The 19,351-nt window shown below is 42.7% G+C and overlaps 1 protein-coding gene across 1 annotated transcript in view; it reads left to right on the top strand.

The window, feature by feature from the left end:
• Window positions 1-18,753, top strand: part of SLC30A3 (solute carrier family 30 member 3) — an 85,478-nt gene extending 66,725 nt beyond the window's left edge. The window contains exons 6-7 of the mRNA XM_069605128.1: window positions 10,107-10,241; window positions 14,048-18,753. Coding sequence (XP_069461229.1) covers window positions 10,107-10,241; window positions 14,048-14,193 — 281 coding nt within the window. The 3' untranslated portion in view covers window positions 14,194-18,753. The remainder of the gene's footprint in view (window positions 1-10,106; window positions 10,242-14,047) is intronic.
• Window positions 18,754-19,351: the final 598 nt, after the last annotated feature.

The following is a 19,351-nucleotide window of genomic DNA, read 5'->3' as shown; positions in this document are numbered from 1 at the left end:
AGGATGATGAAGACGACTGTATGTTTGTACAGAAACGGTTCCTTCCGTGTCGTAAATCGACATCTGAGGAAGTACGAATTTGTACCAAAGATGCGATTCGATGGATCTCGGATTCATCGATACCGCCAGATGAAGTGTATGACACGTATAGTCAGTATACAGTGGAAATGCAGAGGAAGGTGATTCAGGTAATGGTACAGTACCTGCAGGATGAATGTGTAAGGAAGAAGGTTAGTTGTCCTACAGAGTTATTGGGTATTTGTAAGCGGGCTTTTTCGCCCGACACTTCTTCGACTGCCTTAGCGCTCGACCTGGCTCTGTTGCTTAGTAAGCGATCGGAATTACCTATATCTCAGTTGCCAATGAGAGAGGTTCCTCCGACATTTGCCCCAAAGGTTGAGATTCCCGCTAACGTTGGGACAGGTGCACCCGCTGTGGACATTCCTGCACATTATGTATCGCAATTTGTTCACGTCCCGTTTTCGCGACAGGAAGTGAACACTATTAGACAATCAATTCCCGATATTAGGAAAAATCCGACATGATTTTACAAAGAGATAGAGTCCGTTTTGCAGTCCTCTGTGTTCACCCTAAGTGATACTGACTTGCTATTCCCTGTACTCCTGCCCGTAGATTTATGGAAGCAGGTTCAAACAATAGGCGATGTGCCTGGGTTGGGAGATACGTGGGCTAACATAACTAGGCTTGATGGGGAAAGACCAGCTGGTGAGAAACCACCTCAGGTAATACTCACTTTGCCTGCTAGAATTGTTGCAAAATTGAAAACCATAATTTCTGAGAAAAGAATTATTTGGGACAAGCTTACGGCCTGTGTTCAAGGAAAATCTGAAGGTGCCACCAAATTCTTTAATCGATTCGAACAGGTATTCTCTGACTTCAGTGGACAGGACTTGGGCACAGAGTCTGGGAAAAGGTTGTTCGTGGACAAATTTGTGCGTGGATTGCTGCCGGACATCCAGTCACAGATTATGTCCTCTGAGAGCGCTTGGCAGGCGAAATCCCAATCTGAAGTTTTGCACATGGCTCAGTATTATGAGAACCGTGTTAATAATGAAAAAGAGAGAATAGAGAAGAGGAAAGGAGATTAGAAGACTAAAGTATTGTTACAGCAAATTGTTAGAAATCCCAGAGGAGGTAATTCACAGACCAGAAGTCAGTATGTTCCGAAAGGGAACGTCCCCTTGGGTCCTGTGAATATTAATCAATGTGCCTATTGCCACCAGGAAGGTCATTGGCATGCACAGTGCCCCGTCCTTCGACAGAGGTCAAACAACACATTTGGGAGTATGGGTAGACGACCTAGAGGTCGCCCCGGAGTGGGGGGCCCTGATAGAGGTCAGTTCTCGCAAGATCCTCAGCAACCTTTTTCACGGGATAATCAGACTTCGAGTGTGGACACAAGAAACATATTTGATCACCCTTCTGCTGCCTACCTTTCTGAAGAGCTTCCTTCCGATGACATTTTATTTTGTTAGGATTGCCCGAAGCAGGGTTTGGAACCTTCACCTATTCCCGTTAGTCAAAAACGTCTCTACGTTGAACTGTTAGTGGGGAATAGGAAACATCAGTTCTTGATAGACACTGGAGCACAGAAGTGCTCCATTGATCATTTTCGGGTTCCAAACATTCCACTGTCAGGGCAAACTAATGTTTCTGTAGGGTTTTCTGGCATACCAGTTGCTTGTCCGGTTTCTGCGCCGGTGCCCGTTTCTTTGGGTCCCTTTACGGACCACTGTCCATTCCTTTTGACTTCAAACTGTGGAGAGAATTTGCTGGGATTAAATCTGTTGAAGAAACTAAATGCAGTAATTCAGTGTTCCTCTGACGGAGTGCGACTGACGATTTCACCACAGCAACTTCACAGTTCTCAGTTTTTGACTCGACCATTGCCTCCTGAGTTTAGCGTTGTCCCGGAATGTTTGTGGGCGATTGACGACAATGATGTCGGGGTACTACAGGTTGAACCCGTTAAAATAGTTTTGAAAATGGAGTTAAACTACCACGCATTCCGCAATATAAAATATCAGTTGAGGGCGAGCGTGCTTTGAAGTCCATTGTTTCTGATTTTGTGCATCGAGGAGTGATCGAAGAGATTCCAGGTAGTTTATGTAACAGCCCGATTTTACCCTTGTACAAGAAAGGCGACAATGCAATCCCATTCCGTTTCATAATTGATCTACGCGCTGTTAATAAAGTTGTCGCCCCACAATTTCCAATTGTGCCTGATGTGACAACAATACTAACGATGATTCCTGCTACAGCTACTCACTTTAGTGTTGTGGATCTGAAGAATGCTTTCTTCAGTATTCCTATACACAAGGATAGTAGATATTTGTTCGCGTTCACCTTGGGGGGACGTTCGTTCACATTTACTCGTGCACCTCAAGGTTATACTGAAAGTCCAAGCATTTATAGTAGGGCTTTGAAAGAGCAGCTTGACACCCTTGACTTGCCATCTACTTGGACACTGCTTCAGTATGTCGATGACTTGCTTTTAGCTGCAGATTCTGAAAGCGCTTGCAAAGAAGGCACTGTATTGTTGCTTATTCATTTGGCTGAACATGGTCATAAAGCTTTGCTTAAGAAATTTCAATATTGTTGTCAGGAGGTCGCCTACTTAGGCTATCTCCTGTCAAAGGAGGGGAGAAGATTGACACCTGAAAGAATAAAACACATTACTGGCATGTCTGTTCCAAATACACAGAAGGAAGTCAGAGCCTTAATAGGTATGGCTTCTTACTGTAGGCTGTGGATCCCAAACTTCTCACTAGTGATAAAACCGATGTTGGCCTTGATGAAGAAGGGCATTTCTTCGCCGCTGCCATGGAAGTCGGAACATCAACGATCATTTGAGCTTCTCAAAACCGCGTTATGCTCTGCACCGGTTCTGGGTACTCCAAATTACAATAAGGCCTTTGTGTTGTTTGTGCATGAATGTGATGGATGTGCTTTGGCTGTGTTAACACAGGAACATGGAGGGAAGAATAGACCGTGCGGTTACTACTCTTCCGCCCTTGATCCCATTGCATGCACTTTGCCAAGATGTTTGAGAGCCATCGCTGCTGCTGCCGCGTCTCTTAAACATAGTGAGGGAATGGTCCTAGGCCATGATTTAACCCTGATGGTACCTCACTCTGTAGATGTCCTATTGAATAAAACCCAAACACAGCACCTCACCTCTGCACGGCTGATGAGGTATGAATTGACTTTGTTTGCCCCTCACATTCAAATTAAGAGGTGTTGTGTTCTTAATCCGGCTGAACTCCTACCTTTCCCGCAAAATACTGTTTGCGGTGACGAAGAATCACATGACTGCCTGTATACTACTGAACAGGAAACGAAGGGCAGGATAGACCTTATAGATACTCCTTTGGATAATGCGGAAGGGGAGCTGTTTTGTGATGGCTCCTGCTTCAAACTTCCGGATGGTACATCTACAGCTGCTTATGCAGTCACTTCATTGAGTACGGTTGTTGAAACTAAGAGAATTCCGCATAACTCCGCGCAGGCCGCAGAGATTATAGCGTTGACCCAAGCTTGTGAACTCTCCAAAGGGCGTACAATAAATATATATACTGATAGCCAGTATGCCTTTGGGGTGGCTCACAACTTTGGGAGGCTCTGGTCGGAAAGAGGGTTCCTAACCTCACATGGGACCAAGATTCAGCATGGCCCCCTGATAGTGCAATTGCTCTCGGCACTCGCGCTCCCTAGTCAGTTAGCGATCATGAAATGTGCAGCGCATCGTAAGGTGATGTGGGAAAAGGGAACGCTTTTGCTGACCAGATAGCCAGGCAAACGGCCACAGACCTTAGCGCAGACATGTATGCTCTAAGAGAAACAAGAGATGCCTATGTAATGGATGAGGGTATTGGGTCTGTGCGAGATATCCAAGCTGATGTCACAATAGAAGAGTCTAAAAAGTGGGCCAAAGGGATGGGGAAACTAGATGAAGATGGGTGTTGGGTGGATACATCTGAAGGGAAATGGTTGCTCTCTGATTCACATGTGCTGATGATGGTAACGATGGCACACGGTCCTACGCGTGTGTGTGCTCAGCAGATCACGGAAATTTTAGAACAAGTCTGGGTAAATGATAACATTTTGAAGATCGCGCATCGCTATGTCCAAAATTGCATGATTTGCTTACAGCACAATGTGGGGAAGGGGATAGTAACTCCAAGGGGTAGTTTTGGGCCTCCTTCTGTTCCCTTCGAGGTCATCCACTTTGATTTTATTGAGATGGAACGGTGTAACAATCTAAAATATGTCCTTGTGATCATTTGTGCTTTTAGTAAATGGGTTGAGGCTTTCCCCGTTAAGGATGCTACTGCCATGACCACTGCGAAGACTACGGTAAAGGAATTCTTCCCACGATTTGGGCTGCCAAGAGTAATTTGGTCGGACAACGGTCCGCATTTTGTTGCAACGGTAATTTTGCAGATATGCACAGCATTACACATTGAAAAGCGATTTCATTCGGCTAGACATCCTCAAAGTGCTGGGTTGGTAGAGAGACATAACGGTATCCTAAAGAATAAGCTTGCTAAAACATGCGCCGGCACCAAACTGAAATGGGCGGACGCCTTACCTATTGTATTGTTGGCCATGCGTGCCACACCTCAAACTAAGACTGGTCTCTCTCCATTTGAGGTAGTGATGGGGAGACCTGCTAATATTTGGGGTCTTCCGAAGCCTAAAGCATTGAGAGAGGTTGAAAATGTATTGCTCGTAGACTATTGTAACCAGTTGATTAAAAATCTGTATTTCATTTATCATCAGGTTCAATCAGCTTTACCTGTACGGTTTACGGGCCCAGGACACGATATTCAGCCTGGAAGTTGGGTCCTGGTGAAGACCTACGAAAGGTCTTCCTGCCTCGCTGGCGAGGACCCTACCAGGTGCTGTTGGTCACCCAGACAGCAGTGCGGGTGGCTGGAAAGAAGCATTGGATCCACGCGACGCATGTCAAGAAACTTCCTCACCCGACGCCACACGTTACAGAAGAAGCAGAACCCCTTGCTGATGCTACAATCTCAGATCCTAGAGTAGCAAACAGCGCTGTGAGTGTGTCGGAGAATCCCTCTGAGCCCGTGGAGCTTGGGGAACAGTCCATTTTGTCTCCACACTCTTTGGAAAGGTAACTTCCGGAAAACGTTGTTTCAAGTTCTGCGACTTCCGTCGCCCCTGATACGTTGCTTCCCTCAGGAAGTGGCGTTACCTTATTTCCGGATCAAACAGTACAGGGAACCACCAGGTACGACCTTCGACTAAGAAAATAGAACTACGGCATGGGTTTTGCCTGTGCATCTGGAAAAAAAAAGAGTCATTAAGAGTTTTGTTCTTGTAAAAGGAAGCTTTGAAAAAAAAAAGGGATTCTGCTGGCTAGGGTTGGGGAAGGACTAAGAAGTCGCGCGACCGTAGTGTCGCCAGCAACGAACATTGGGGTCATCAATTGAGAAACTACGATGTCTGCCACCTCCACCGCTGCTGCTCGCATTGGACTTGTAAATAAGGGGGTGACCAACTCGGACAATGAACAATGTGCCTGGGCCCCGAAAACTTATTGCTGTGTTGTGATAATAGTAATTGGAATTTGTATACTTACTGCTGTGGGACTCTGGTACTTTGAAGAAATGTATCCTCTAGAGCCTCTTTTGCCAATCAAAATTGTACCTACTGCTCTGACTCCCTCTGTATACCTTCATACTTTGTCACCTAGGGACTCCCAGCATAGACGAAAGTATCATCATAACACTTTAATGATAATAATGAATTCAACGCATGCCATTTTTAATAAGAGTAATTGCTGGATCTGCACCCATTTACCGCAACATGGGAACAAGGGGCTAGGATGGTATATTCACCCTTTACCTTTAACAACTGCTTGCTATGCCTCTCTTAGAGCACTATTCTTTGGCCGTTGGAATGACAGCATCTCAGGGAACTTTGATGGAACTAATTTAAATGATTTTGAGAAACATGAATTGACTCCCCTGGGATGCTCGCTTTTTGCAAATAGAAGTAAGCCTAATGTTGCTTCTATTAGGCCATCTGATAAACTGTCTCTTCCTTTCCAAACTCTAATTTCCTTTAAAATGGCTCCGATAGGCAATAAGGACGCCATGCCTCCTTCCTACTCCATTAACCATAGCCCCGATTCAGTCCCCTTCTGTGTACAAAGGAATGGCACTCGGTCAATGGGAGATTTTGAAGGTTGTGTGAACATTGTAAATTTGACCGGAGAGAACAGGCCTCTGTATGTAGGGGGGCCTGTCTATTTCGTTTGCGGTAGTACAGCATTTCCCTGGTTGCCCAAGGATTGGCAGGGAACCTGTTATTTAGGAATCCTGTTACCTGGGGTATTCACAGCTAGCACATTGGAAGTTTCTAAGGCTCGCCCACGGCGGGCCGAGAATGGAGATACCCCTGGGCAAATATTGGGAGATATAACAAAATCAGTTGTGCCATTTTGGGGACAGATAGCAAATTCTGAAAATGTTAGGGGGCTAGCAAGAGTAATGGAGAGAACCATCAACCGGACCACGGATATACTCTATAATGTGTCACTGGAACAGAAAGCAATAAGATTGGTTGCGCTCCAAAACCGGATGGCATTAGATGTCATTCTGGCAGAACGTGGTGGAGTATGTAAATTAGTGGGGACCGCTTGTTGTTTTTTTCGTACCAGATTCCTCACCGGCAATTTTCAAAGCAATACAGAACTTGCACATCCATAGTTCAGAAGTGCATGTTCCTGTGGGAGATTGGAGTATTAGTGCTTGGTTCTGGGATTCCCTACGATCCTGGGGTTGGAAGGTGCTTTCTGTCATATTGGTTATTTTGGGAATTCTGCTATTCCTCTGTTGCTGTATCCAATGTCTAGTATATGTGCAATGCTAGGGGGATGTTGCGCTCAGGCGGTGAGCACGATAGGACATAAAGTGTATGCCCCAGATACAGCATCTAAAGAGTTTGTGTTGCAAGAGGTTCTGGTGAACAACCTAATGGCTATAGAATTACAGATAACGATTCAGGATGTATGGACGACAATGCATGGAGTTATTTACAAAGACATTAGAAATGGTATTAGCACTTGGCATAGGCCAAAAGGAGGGTTTGTCGGAATAGAAATAATATTATGCCTCCTATTGTAATAATTGTATGTGTATTGGCCTACGCCAAGTTGTCTAAACATCATGCGCAAACAAACTCCAAGACAAGGTCTTGACCTTAGAGAAATCAATGTAAGCCGCCATCTTGGATTAAGCCGCCATTTTAGGTTCTCTTGTTATGTAGAAGTCACCCTGAGCATCAAAATGGAGGCCAAATGACATTCTGAATAAGATTCTGGCCGTTGTGACCTCCGTACAACTGAATAATTAATATGCCTGCAGGCCACTTGTCGGGGTCGCGAACAGAGACCTTGTCCTACTGTTGACCTATATGTTAATGTACTACTTATATCAGCGAAACTAATCGAAATACATATATTAAAGGTTGACCTGGCAAGGAACCCCAAGACCAGAATTGTATTTTGCAGAATGGTTAACCCACAAGAGGGTTGGCCAAGGGCTGGACAAATTGTATAAAAGGCCCGGGTATTCCAATATGCGGTCTCTCACTAATACATCGAACCCTTGTTGAAGTTCGATATGTTATACTGAGAGCCGAATAGCTATCCGTTTGTCAATTGACTTGGTAACTGTTGTAGCTTGAAATAAAGCACTTGTATGTTTCTTTGTAACCTTTGTTGGTGTGTTTCTTTTTGGGCTTCCCGGCCTCATATTATTTTTCTGTTTTCACACTATCAGGGATGCATGAAGCATCTATTCTATAAAGCATTTCAGGAAAGTACAGTTCACGAGATAGAAGAAATCTATTGTTGAGTATTGCCGGTGTTTAATAGAATATAAGCCAATATCTGGATCCAAGGGATAGAGTTGCTCTTATGGGCTGCTGGCTCACGTCTCACCATCCACCAATTAGTGGACGACCGCAAATGATATCTTAGGGGACGTCCATGGCTAACATTATCCAATGGAGGGAGTATTTCAGTGGTGCCGTGTTTTGGGTGCCCGCACTATCATTAATACTTTATCCCACAAAAACAGAATTTCGTTTGTTTTCTTCTTCCTCACTGGGACTGAATTTGCAAGATTTTGTAAGTTCTCTTTCTTCTTTAGGCATCACTCTAACCCTGGCGTCCTCCCACAAAATGTCTGGGTCCATTTCCTGATTCCAATCATAACTTTAAAGGTCACATTGTATAACTGCCAACATATTTTTGTAGCCATCTCCATTAAAAAAGGCATTATTTTTATATCTCCATCAGACTTCTGCTTGGCTCACCAGGACCAAATGCAGTCTCGGCTTGATGCCAGCCGTGCCATCTTGCTGCGACTTCCTACCTCTTCTCCTCCTTTCAAAATGTCTTACACATTATAAAGTCCGTCTGATTACCTATTTAATTTCCCGTCACTGGTTACCCCAGTGCAGTGTCCAGAGGCACCAGGCACCTGGTTACCCTCGGATTTCGAGGCCAGATCCCTGCACACACCTGCACTGCCTCTTGGCAACCCCTGCACTTGGGTCTGTATCTGCAACTCTACAGTCTCCTTCCAGCACTTATCAGACACCCGTTGGCTAAACCTTATTCTCGCACTTACCACCTGCTGTCCGCACTACCTTCTTGCAGTTCTATCAAATGTTCAGCACTCTCCACCCCCCCACTTACCCCTTTCCCTCTACCCTGCACGTGCACGTTCTCAATGTCACTGGGCCCAGTAAGATCGTTGTTTTGTTCCCCCTTGTTTTCCCCTCCCTTGCCTCGTCGCGCTCTGAAACAGTTGTGTATGGGCGCAATACAAATAAAATATCATATCATTTAAGGCCCTTATATATGCGGTTTCAAAAATTATTTGAAACTTAGATGCTATTTTCCCAAAATGCCACTAAATGTTGCTGGGCCTAATTTTCTGCCTGAGCAGAATTGGAGTTCCCTTCTCCCCTCTACCCATCTTCTCCAATGCTTCATTTTACCTCATAGACCCTTAACACTCATTGTAGTCATCCTTGATGTAGTACCCTACCCAGCTTTGCCTCATGTATTGCATTGCTGTTATCTTTACAGTCTTGTTGCTGGTATAGCTGCTTTCATACTTTATTGATGTGCACATTTGTGCAGCACCCCAATACCCTTGGGTCATGAATGTACTTAATAGGTTTTTAAATTAAAATAGAAGTCAATAAATGGGTTGTTCAGAATTACTTTGGGACAGTCCCATATTACTTATCTCATCCATTAAATACATTATATAGCAAGAGCTAAAAGTTAAGTGTTGCACTACCTCTTTTGGAAGATCCAGGTTATGTAAGATCACAAGCAGTTTAGTAAACGGGTTTGAATGTTCTTAAGACCTCCGGAGGGTGTGCCTGCTTTTTTCATGCTAGCGCTCAAGAGTCAGCCCAAAGATGGGCGTCGCCTTGAATTGAAGACCCTGAACTGAAGCTCTTCACTCTTATGTATCAATGTCCTTTTTTAATATGTTTTTGTAAAGTACTTTCAGTAACTGGCCACTGAGCTTTAAATCTGGAGATGTATGTAGAATGTACACTATTTGATAGTTATATCTTTTGTAATTTATTATTATATGTGCACTGTATATTTACTTGTTTGTTTTCATATTTGTATTATCAGGATAACCTTATTGACTTTATGGTTTATGGATAGAAGTTTTACAAATTAATAACTATTGTCGAAGAGGGTGAGAATTAACTATTTTTCTAGGAAGCATGAATTATGGTATTTTAATGTACTAAATGATATTTGTATCTATTGTATGATCTCTGATCCGAAATGAACAAGTACCAAAATAGGACTTGTACGAAAGATGGGAATTCAGGCTAGATTTCAACAAGACAATGAAAGAACTGAATTTCAGTGTTTAAATTATTGAGTATTTACAGATGTTCCGTTCACTGCACATGCTAGCTAGCGAATAGTTATTCTGAATGCCCAACCACAGATTGTGTTGTAAACAATGTCACTTTTGCCTTTCTTTGTGTGTCCTTTGTCTGTCCAGGCGTTCCCAGAGAAATCTCTTTTAATTCTGTGAAGGAAGTCCTGTTATCCGTGAAAGGAGTCCGAGCCACACATGGTCTCCGGCTCTGGGCGTTGACTCTGAGTCAAAACGTGGTGTCAGTCCATATTGCCATTGGTAAGTTTGCCTCCATCAGCAATATTCCACCGTAATGTGGTTGTGGTGTCCTCCGGCCTTCCCCTAACAATCTTTATCCTACACTAGTGGTAAATACATTGATTGCACCGTGGTAATCATTCCTACAGATACGTGGTGTACCAGGCACTTTTACTTCCTTAAATAAAAGGTCAACTACTCTCAAAATAAACAATAGGGATTTCAAATATTTCTAGCCAAAGTGTTGGAAACAGCTCCGGGGCAACGTGCTCACCTTGGATGCAAGACGACACGGAGCAACACAGATTCGATCCCCGGGTCCGCGCTTAGAAACCTATGGGTATAAAGCGCGTTATAAATAACCTATCATATCACCTGCAGATATGCTGCATCAGTGGCAGTAGCAGGTCAGAGTCATAGGAAGAACTGATATGACTTACGGATGTGAAAAGGAACTTTAAAGTAAAAATGCATTTTTTAATTTACATGAACCATTTTTGTACAAATAAGCATGGATTACGATTTTTTTTTTTATAAAGGTTCATCTATATTATCAAAAATACCCCCACTTTGAATGAATGAATACTTTATTGAATCGGATTTCTCTATTAATAAATATAAAATGTACCAAAATGTATAAAAATCAGGAACATTAGACAAGTTGATGTAAAAACATCACCCCTTTAACAGTTTTAAAATCAACCAACCCCATCAATCAAATCTCAGCCCGCCTGCCCCCCGCCCATATAGCAGTGTCAAAACACCGAAACCAGATTTAACTAGGTTGTCAAATGTCTTGCGCAGCGAAGCAAGGCTGCTCTCATATAGTTACAGAATTTAAAAATAAAACCTGTGTCAAAGCAATTCATAATAAAAAGCAAACCCCCCTCACTGTGAATTGGGATTACTTTTGTATCCCCCAAAACATACTTTTAATCTCAATTTAATAAAAAGTAGTAACATACTCACAATTAAAATCTAATCTGGAGCCCTAATGGTAACAATCCCTGTGTCCAAGTTTCAGGTTAGGGCTCCACAGAGACGTCCACCTCTCCACTGGGCAAGAGAGAATATTTACCCTGGTGTGACTTTTACATTAGTCAATGCAAGTTGCCCCCAAAGTTAGCGTAATAGTAGTAGTCCCAGGCCAGGTTCAACAGTCTTATCAACACCTGAATGTAGTACGAATCCAAGCTGATTAGCAATCTCTGACATGTGTTTTAAGAACCATCCATCTAGGCTTGTGTTAACAAGCCAGACTGACATAAAAGAGGTACAATTAAACCACTTTTTTTGTTGAAAGTAATGTAAACTTAAAAAAGGCATTTTAGATGAAGAAAAGAAATATATCTAAATGTATAGACCTGTATTTTTTTTTTCTTTTTTTTTAAAGGCTCTTCCCTCCACCTGTATGTATTTTCTTTTAATGTGTTTTGGGTGCCCTATCTACTAGCCTGAGAGGAAACCCCTGTACTGCAAACACTGCCTCCCCACCCCACACCTTTCAGTTCAACTCAGATCCCATTCCTTTGCACTTCCCCATCTCCATCTTTGAAGGTTACCTTTCTATACAGGAGGGGACCCCCCTGCAAGCAACATTCCCACCCTGCGCCCACGTCACCTACTGTGGACCACACTGCTTCTCACAAGAAGCATGTTCTTGTTTTCATGTTTTGTACATACTGTTAATTACATTTTAAAAGCTGTGTTAATGTTCATTTCTTCCTTTTTGGCTTAGTTGTTTTCACTAAACCTTATTTTTAGCTCCACACTTTCAGTGTTTTTCATGTTGGTAGTTATATTTTACTTGTTACTGAATAAGCCTGCGCCACCCTGTGGCTGTGTTTTCTTATTTGCATTGCATTTATAGAAGGGAAAGGGTGGCACTTCTATCAGAAACACTGAACATAAGCAATGACACCAGCAGGTGGGGCATTTCTTTAATAGGGTCCATTACAATCCTAGAGAGAGATTACTGATTAAGATCCAGACTGTGGAAAAGGCAGATGCAAGTGGCAACATGAACTGTGTCCATCATTGGCTAACAATACAATATACTTGTTATTCAATATCAGATGCCATGGTGAGAAAGGGGGCGGTTTAAGTGGGAGGGATTCTGTCATTCTATGCCCCAGGTGCCACCCCCTTTCATAGGAAATGCTTCCAGGAGAGCAGTCCTGAAGGTGTGTACAGTGGCCATTGTCCAGGGGTCAGGGGTCAGTGAGTTCCAGTGGTTGCAGGCAAGAAGGGCGGGTGGGTAAGAGAGAGAAGTGGGTGAATGGTGAGAATGAGCAGTGCATGTGGGTACAGGAGCAGGAGAGAGCGTGGGGTGAGTGCTGACTCAATGAATGGATTTGAGGGCAAGGACTAGGAAGCTGAAGAGAGATCGGTGTTGAATAGAGAGATATTCCGTGGTTAGTCCGCAAGCAGAGGCGAGAGAGGATTGAGGGATGTGCGCGTCCCAAAGTTCACTATTTTGTTGGGAGGGGCAAAAGAAAAGTGAGGGGGGGGGGGAGTCCTCTGAGAAGTGATAATCAGAGTTGGGTGGAGTGGTAGCTTTAGAAAGATGGGGCATATTTTGGTGGATTTTCTGGGGGTTAGTCCTAGTCGTTGTGGCAATGTTCGTAATGGTTTATAGTGAAAATTTCGAAAACAAAAATTTCGAAAGTCAAAATATCGAAAAAAAAATATCGAAAAAAAAGTCAATTTTTTTTTTAATTACATTTTTTATTCGAAATGGGGGGGTTCCCTCCCAACCCCCCTTTTGTTACTTATTTTTTTGCTTTACCCACTTTTTTTTATTCCCGGACCCCAAAATAAATATATAATAAAAAAAATTTAAAAATCGATATTTTTTTTTCGACATTATTGTCTTTCGATTTTTTTTTTCTTCGAAATTATGACTGACCACCGTTCGGGTTTATAGTGAAAATTTCGAAAACAAAAATTTCGAAAGTCAAAATATCGAAAAAAAAATATCGAAAAAAAAGTCAATTTTTTTTTTAATTACATTTTTTATTCGAAATGGGGGGGTTCCCTCCCAACCCCCCTTTTGTTACTTATTTTTTTGCTTTACCCACTTTTTTTTATTCCCGGACCCCAAAATAAATATATAATAAAAAAAATTTAAAAATCGATATTTTTTTTTCGACATTATTGTCTTTCGATTTTTTTTTTCTTCGAAATTATGACTGACCACCGTTCGTAATACACATTTGAACTTTGCATTCGAGGCGGGCCACAAGGTGGCAATCCTTGCGGGCAGTAGTGCAGCAATCATGGGTTGAGGACACATATAGTTGAGGTGAGGCTTAAGCAACAGGCGCTAAAATAAGGTACAAGGAGGAGCGGTACCATCCAGTGAGGGATGGCAGCAAGACCGCGGAAGCTGCGAGAGGAACGCTCCATTATGAATGACGGAGGCGAAGACTTGGGAATAAACTCCAAATATGTCGTAGGAGAAGTCAAAGGGGGAGATGAGTTTGCCAAGTGAAGAGGTGCATAGAGTTAAGGGAAGGGTACCAAGGACAGACCATTGGAGGGCCCCAACTGGTATGGAGGTGGCAGAGGTGGCGCCAGTTCCGCCAAGGGATGGAGAAGCAAATCCAGACTGGGCTTGTGCCCTGGAAGCTTGGATTCTTGATTAGAAAGAGGAGAATAGAAAGCTGCTCCACTGTGTCAAAGGCAGGAGTAGGATGGTGAAGAGCTTTGTGTGGGGAGCCTTGGTGGGCACATTGGAGATGTGGGTGTGTGCACTTTCTGTGGAGTGATGCATTGCCTTTTAAACCGGCTTGATTCCTAAAGCATTTCTCCTTTTTTGCCTTTAGATGACAGTGCAGATGCAGAGACTGTGTTAAAGGAAGCCACCGACCTACTGCAAAGCAAGTTTGGTTTCCTGAGCACTACTATTCAGGTGGAGAAGTACCTGGAAGATATGGCCCACTGCTTAAAGTGTAAGGATCCCAGGGACTAACCCTCAGCCCACTGACATGATCATCTCCAGGAGGCAGCTCTTGAGCAGGAACTCACAGCTGCCAAGCCGCATCATGCCCTTATTACCTTCCAGGACCTGGCAGGAGGACGCCAGCCAACCTAGAGGAAACATGTTCATCATTACGGCCTCTGCCAACTGGATCGTTCCTATTGGAGATCTGTCCTGGCTGTTGGAAACCATACATGGTCTGGACTTTTGAATATCACACCTCATGTTCTCCAGCCGTTTCTTTTAAGAAGGGTTTTGAAATGGAAGTATCGTGCTTCTGCCAAGTGCATCTCATCATTGAAGACGAAATGGTTGGCTTAGGCCCACGAGCAGTTGACACGGACATACCGAAAAGCAGGGCTCAAGAGCTTTGTTGAGGTTTCAATGAAGCATTTGCCCTACACTGCCAATGTTCTCCACCACCCTTACCAATGGGTTCTTTTTCCGTCTGTTCCGTCCCTTGGGGAGGGATCCTGTGCACAGCCAGAATCAGTATTGGTGGATTGGAAGGAATCCACCTTGTGACTAAATGACTGCCATTTTCCCTGACTTCCTGAATCAAGTAGGACAAGCAGGTATACAGGCCTTGAGCCCTGGAGCGGGATTCACTGGCAAATCCCCTTGAATTTCTCTCCATGGATCAATTTTCTCACTTGGGCCACTGCCTAAAATGTGAAAAATACAAACTGGTAACTCGGTACGTTCAGCCGCTTCCAACATTCCGAAACGAAGTCAAAAAGCAAAAACAAAATGGCGCCTCCACAGTACCGCAAAAGAACTGTAGGAGTCTCACGTGCAGCAATGTGCAATGATATTTCTGTGCAGTTGAAAAAACAATATCCTAAAATGGCATTTTTCTTCAGAGTGATCCTTGGTAAGTAATGATGATGATCTTCAGCTTCAGAGAGCCATCTGGACACCAATCTCCACTGTATATATTGTCTCACCCTTCCTTCGCTGCAGAGAGATCCGTGCAAGAGATCTGGATGCACATTAATGTGCCTGGTGTCTCCATAGCTCACCAATGTTAGTATTTCTGGCTAGCCCAGTCCAGTTTCCGTGATTTGCATTTCCTGTATTTATTTATTTATTTGTTTTGACTTCCATATCTGTTGACATACCAACACTAAGACGACATGCGAGTTGTCACCAAGTAGATTCTTGGAAATAGAATGAATGATGTTGGAAAGATTAAGAAGTCGGTGTGCCAAGGCACAGTGATTGAGTCCCGCCTCATGACACGTGCTTAAGGGAATTTGATGCTGTTATGTTTTGCCACTTTATTTGTCCACTGGACCGTATCTTAACTAGTCATAGACTACAGCTGAGGAACTTGAAAAGTGAACATTGTTTTAATGTGACTGAACCAGGCACCATCAGTGACCCTCCACAAATTTGACGGCACAAGCAAACACTTCACTGTGGATGATAAAAGCTGTTGTCCAACCTTGCGGATCCTCATTGCTGCCAACGACAACATTCCAAAGTGAAGCAGTTTTTGCAGAGAAGGTTTTCAAGGCTGGGAACTTTACTGATAGCTAGCTTCATGTTACCTCGGTAAACATTGCGCTATAAATGCTTTCAATGTCTTGCATAATTCCAAAAGGATATTACTTGGGGGAAAAAGAGAAGAGAACATTTAGGACTATTTTATGTTAATATATCCTATCCCCATGTTCTCTTCATTATAGACCCCTCTGAGCCATGACTAAGACGCTCAGAACCACACTTGGGGAACAGCTACGATTTCCAAAATCTACAGAACAGGTGGCTCGTGGTGGCTTGTATAGCCAGAGCGGGCGATTGGCACAGTTTTGCTGTCTACACTAAAAATGCTTATCCTCTAGTTCCAGTCTTATCAAATATCGACCCTTGAAGAAGTTTACCATCAACTTACTTTTGAGTTTAAAAAGGAATAGACGATTGAAACATGTTGGTTAGGAAAGATGGATCTGTGGTAACAGTGGAATACTGGGCAACACAGAGCACTTTGTCTATGTGGCATTTAGTCAATATAGTTTGGAAAGTGCTGGAGAAATGTAATCCTGGTGAATCTTGTATTAATCGTTAGTGGGGTAGGCTGGCACACCCACATAGCACCTACTGCATTCTCCAGTTTAAAGGTCATAATAGCTGTGCCAACCAAAACCTGGCCAGGTGGAACAATGGATCGAAGAACATCCTTTTGAAATTAGAAAAACAAGACTTACTCACTCCATTGATTAGATAAAGGATAACCGATTATCCACCAGAAATCCCATATAACTTACAGTTTAGACGGTAGCGGACTGAGCCAAGAATCACACTTAAAATTTAAATACTTCAAACATTTATCCAGTAAGGAGTTGGCTTAATGTACAGCCCATATATATATCGTCTGTTTCCGGTGTCCTGTATATAAAACCAGTGTTGGAAGTAATGATTGTGATGAATCCAAGCAAGTACACTCAGACCGTTACTACATCAAGGTTGTAATAAGCAGTTAGTTTAAAAAAGGTGTTATTCACCAAAACATGAAAGCAATCAAATTTGATAAATGTGCCGCAAGAACTAAAGCTGTGACTTTCCATATCCCTCCCAGCACCAATTAATGTTCTACATCTGGACAGACCATTATTTTAGAGCTATGTCATATTATAAAAGACCCCATCCCATAGGATATTGAGCCACACATGTCCTTAACATAGAACGTAAAATGTGTGTAGGATGTACGCCATGTATTCAATCTTTGTGCCATTATTTAAACACAATCCTCTAGCAAACCCTGAAACATGGAGGTGGTTGCCTCATCCGCACTATTGCGGTGAACGATTGGCAACACTTCAATTAGAATGCCTTCCTATATTGAACCTATTTCAATTAACCGCTTCCTATATTAACTCTATTCCTCTCCCGGCAGAGCTTGACTCCTTAGTCCATAGCGTCATATCAAACAAATTGACTCCTAGTGTCAGAAGCACCCTCTGTACAGAGCTTTCCTTTGGACTGAAAACATGAAATTGACAAATGGCCTTGATAGCTACTGGTCTAATTTTCCTTTTCCATTTTTGTAACATTAATTGACTTTTTTCAAAGTAGCTGTTGGTGTTATACACAAGAAAATAGGCACCAATTACGAGCACAGATCAGCCCATTAACCTCAGTCTATAACTTGGCGATCAGATGTGGGAGAAGCGGTGACCCTAGTGGTAGAGAGTTGATTTGACTTCACATATAAAACACTTACTGCAAGCAAAGAAGAGCAGTGTTGATGTTCTTATGCTTAAGGAGCATTAGACCCTACATTCCAGGCAGAGGTGATTTCCATAACAAACCCTACTGATTTGGATTGAATGACATTTTTGATAGTTCCTTACTCAGAGCATGTAAGGATGTGTTGTGGGAATCATGTTACACTCAGACCTTCCTTGTCTTGTAAGACCTGTATATGAACTCGTATAAGAAGTAGCCATTGGGACAATGAAACCACCAAACGCTACACCACTCGGGAACGATCTTTAAGGGGTGGGGGGAAATCATTTGTAAAGGGAGACTTGCCATTCTAAGAGAAAAGCAACACACACTACTAGAAATATACAGGTCCACTTCAGCAGTAGCTAAGGGTGAAGATTTGTAGAAAATGTGATTAAGAGTTTATCGAGTATATAATCCACAAACAGGGAACAGAAGGTGTCCAGAAAATGGGCAGGCCGAAACCTTCAAATAAATCAAGCATCTGGAAAGTTACAAAGTCTGGGCCCCAGAATCCTCTCGAATGAGATTTGTAAGCAGGAATGAGAGCAGATGAACTGAATAGGAGGGTATCCAGTTTATTATTTCTATGTTTAAATAGAGCTCAAATTTGCATTGTACGGGATATGTTTTCAGTGTTCATTGATCACATTTCTGAAAATGTCAGGGACCTTCCCAAAGATTTTCCTGAAGGTGTTTCAAGAAAGCAAAATGTTTTAAAGTTAATTTGTAAAAAAAATAATGTTTCCTGTAAAAAACGAATAATAGAGTCTTTAAAACCTTGAATCATTTAGGAATTGAAATAAGTAATGTAGGAACACAATTAATCAAGAAGGTTGTGGGAGGCCCCAACCAAACCCCATTTATGAGAATGCCCCACTTTATGTTCCAATTGAATAATCTCTTGTGATCCTACGTTTACTAGCACCAGTTGGATCAACGATGGAACTCCAACACAACTTTCTTTTTGGATGGAAGCATTCCCTGCATCTCCGAACCAGGTGTCTCTGATCTGGGAGACATTGTCCCAGTGGAATGCTTTGATTAGAGGACATAGCCTTGGTGAACAACATTCGACGGCACCCTGGAAGCATCTTCAATGACCTAAGATCAGGCCTCACCGATATCATTCTCTGTATGACTGATAAGCCAGAGGGATGTGTGACTGATCTCTAAGGCTCACCAAGATGGTAGCAGTGAGGTCTAGAACAATTTAGAAACTGAATTCAGGATTGAAACCACCATTCTGATGCCTGGGGGCAGCGCGTAAGGAAGCGGGCCTGTGTCAAGGCACAGAAGTAAGGCTCTAGTACTTAAGAGTGCTTGGGGGGGAGGGGGAATGCAGATTCTGGGGGGTCAATTTAGGTAACATCTTTAATTTATTTATTTTGTATGATATGGTTAACAATCAAACCTTTCTGTACAATATTAAAAAAAACAGGACAAATGAAAACAACAATAATATATGAATAAAAATACACACATAATTACAAAACAATTCCTTGTGCTACATCACATCTTTAGAAAGACATAGGTGATTTTAGACAAAAAGTTCACAATAGCTAGGCACAATGATATGTCGGATCCACTTGGGAATCTAATCCATTGGCCTCAGAATCTTTAACAGGGAATACAGCCATACATGTCTCTTGGTCCTCTCAGCTCATGCATTAAACGCCTCCATAGAAACCATCTTTTGGCACAGGTCCTTTTATACCAATAGAACTCCATGGCGATCATCCCTTTCTGGTTGTTCCTAAACATGGATGTAAGAGTGACACAGAACTGCGGAGGTCATGCACACACATGTAGAAAGAGCACGCCATGCACTTTTAATCCATCCAGCTTTCAGTTTAGCCATGGTCAGGAATTTGTGTGAAGGAAAGAAAAATAAACCAACTAGTAAGATATTTGCAAC

Source organism: Ambystoma mexicanum, chromosome 4p (genome assembly GCF_040938575.1).
Source record: "Ambystoma mexicanum isolate Mex_15411 chromosome 4p, UKY_AmexF1_1, whole genome shotgun sequence".
Taxonomy (NCBI): Eukaryota; Metazoa; Chordata; class Amphibia; order Caudata; family Ambystomatidae; genus Ambystoma; species Ambystoma mexicanum.
This window is presented reverse-complemented; position numbering and strand designations above follow the sequence as displayed.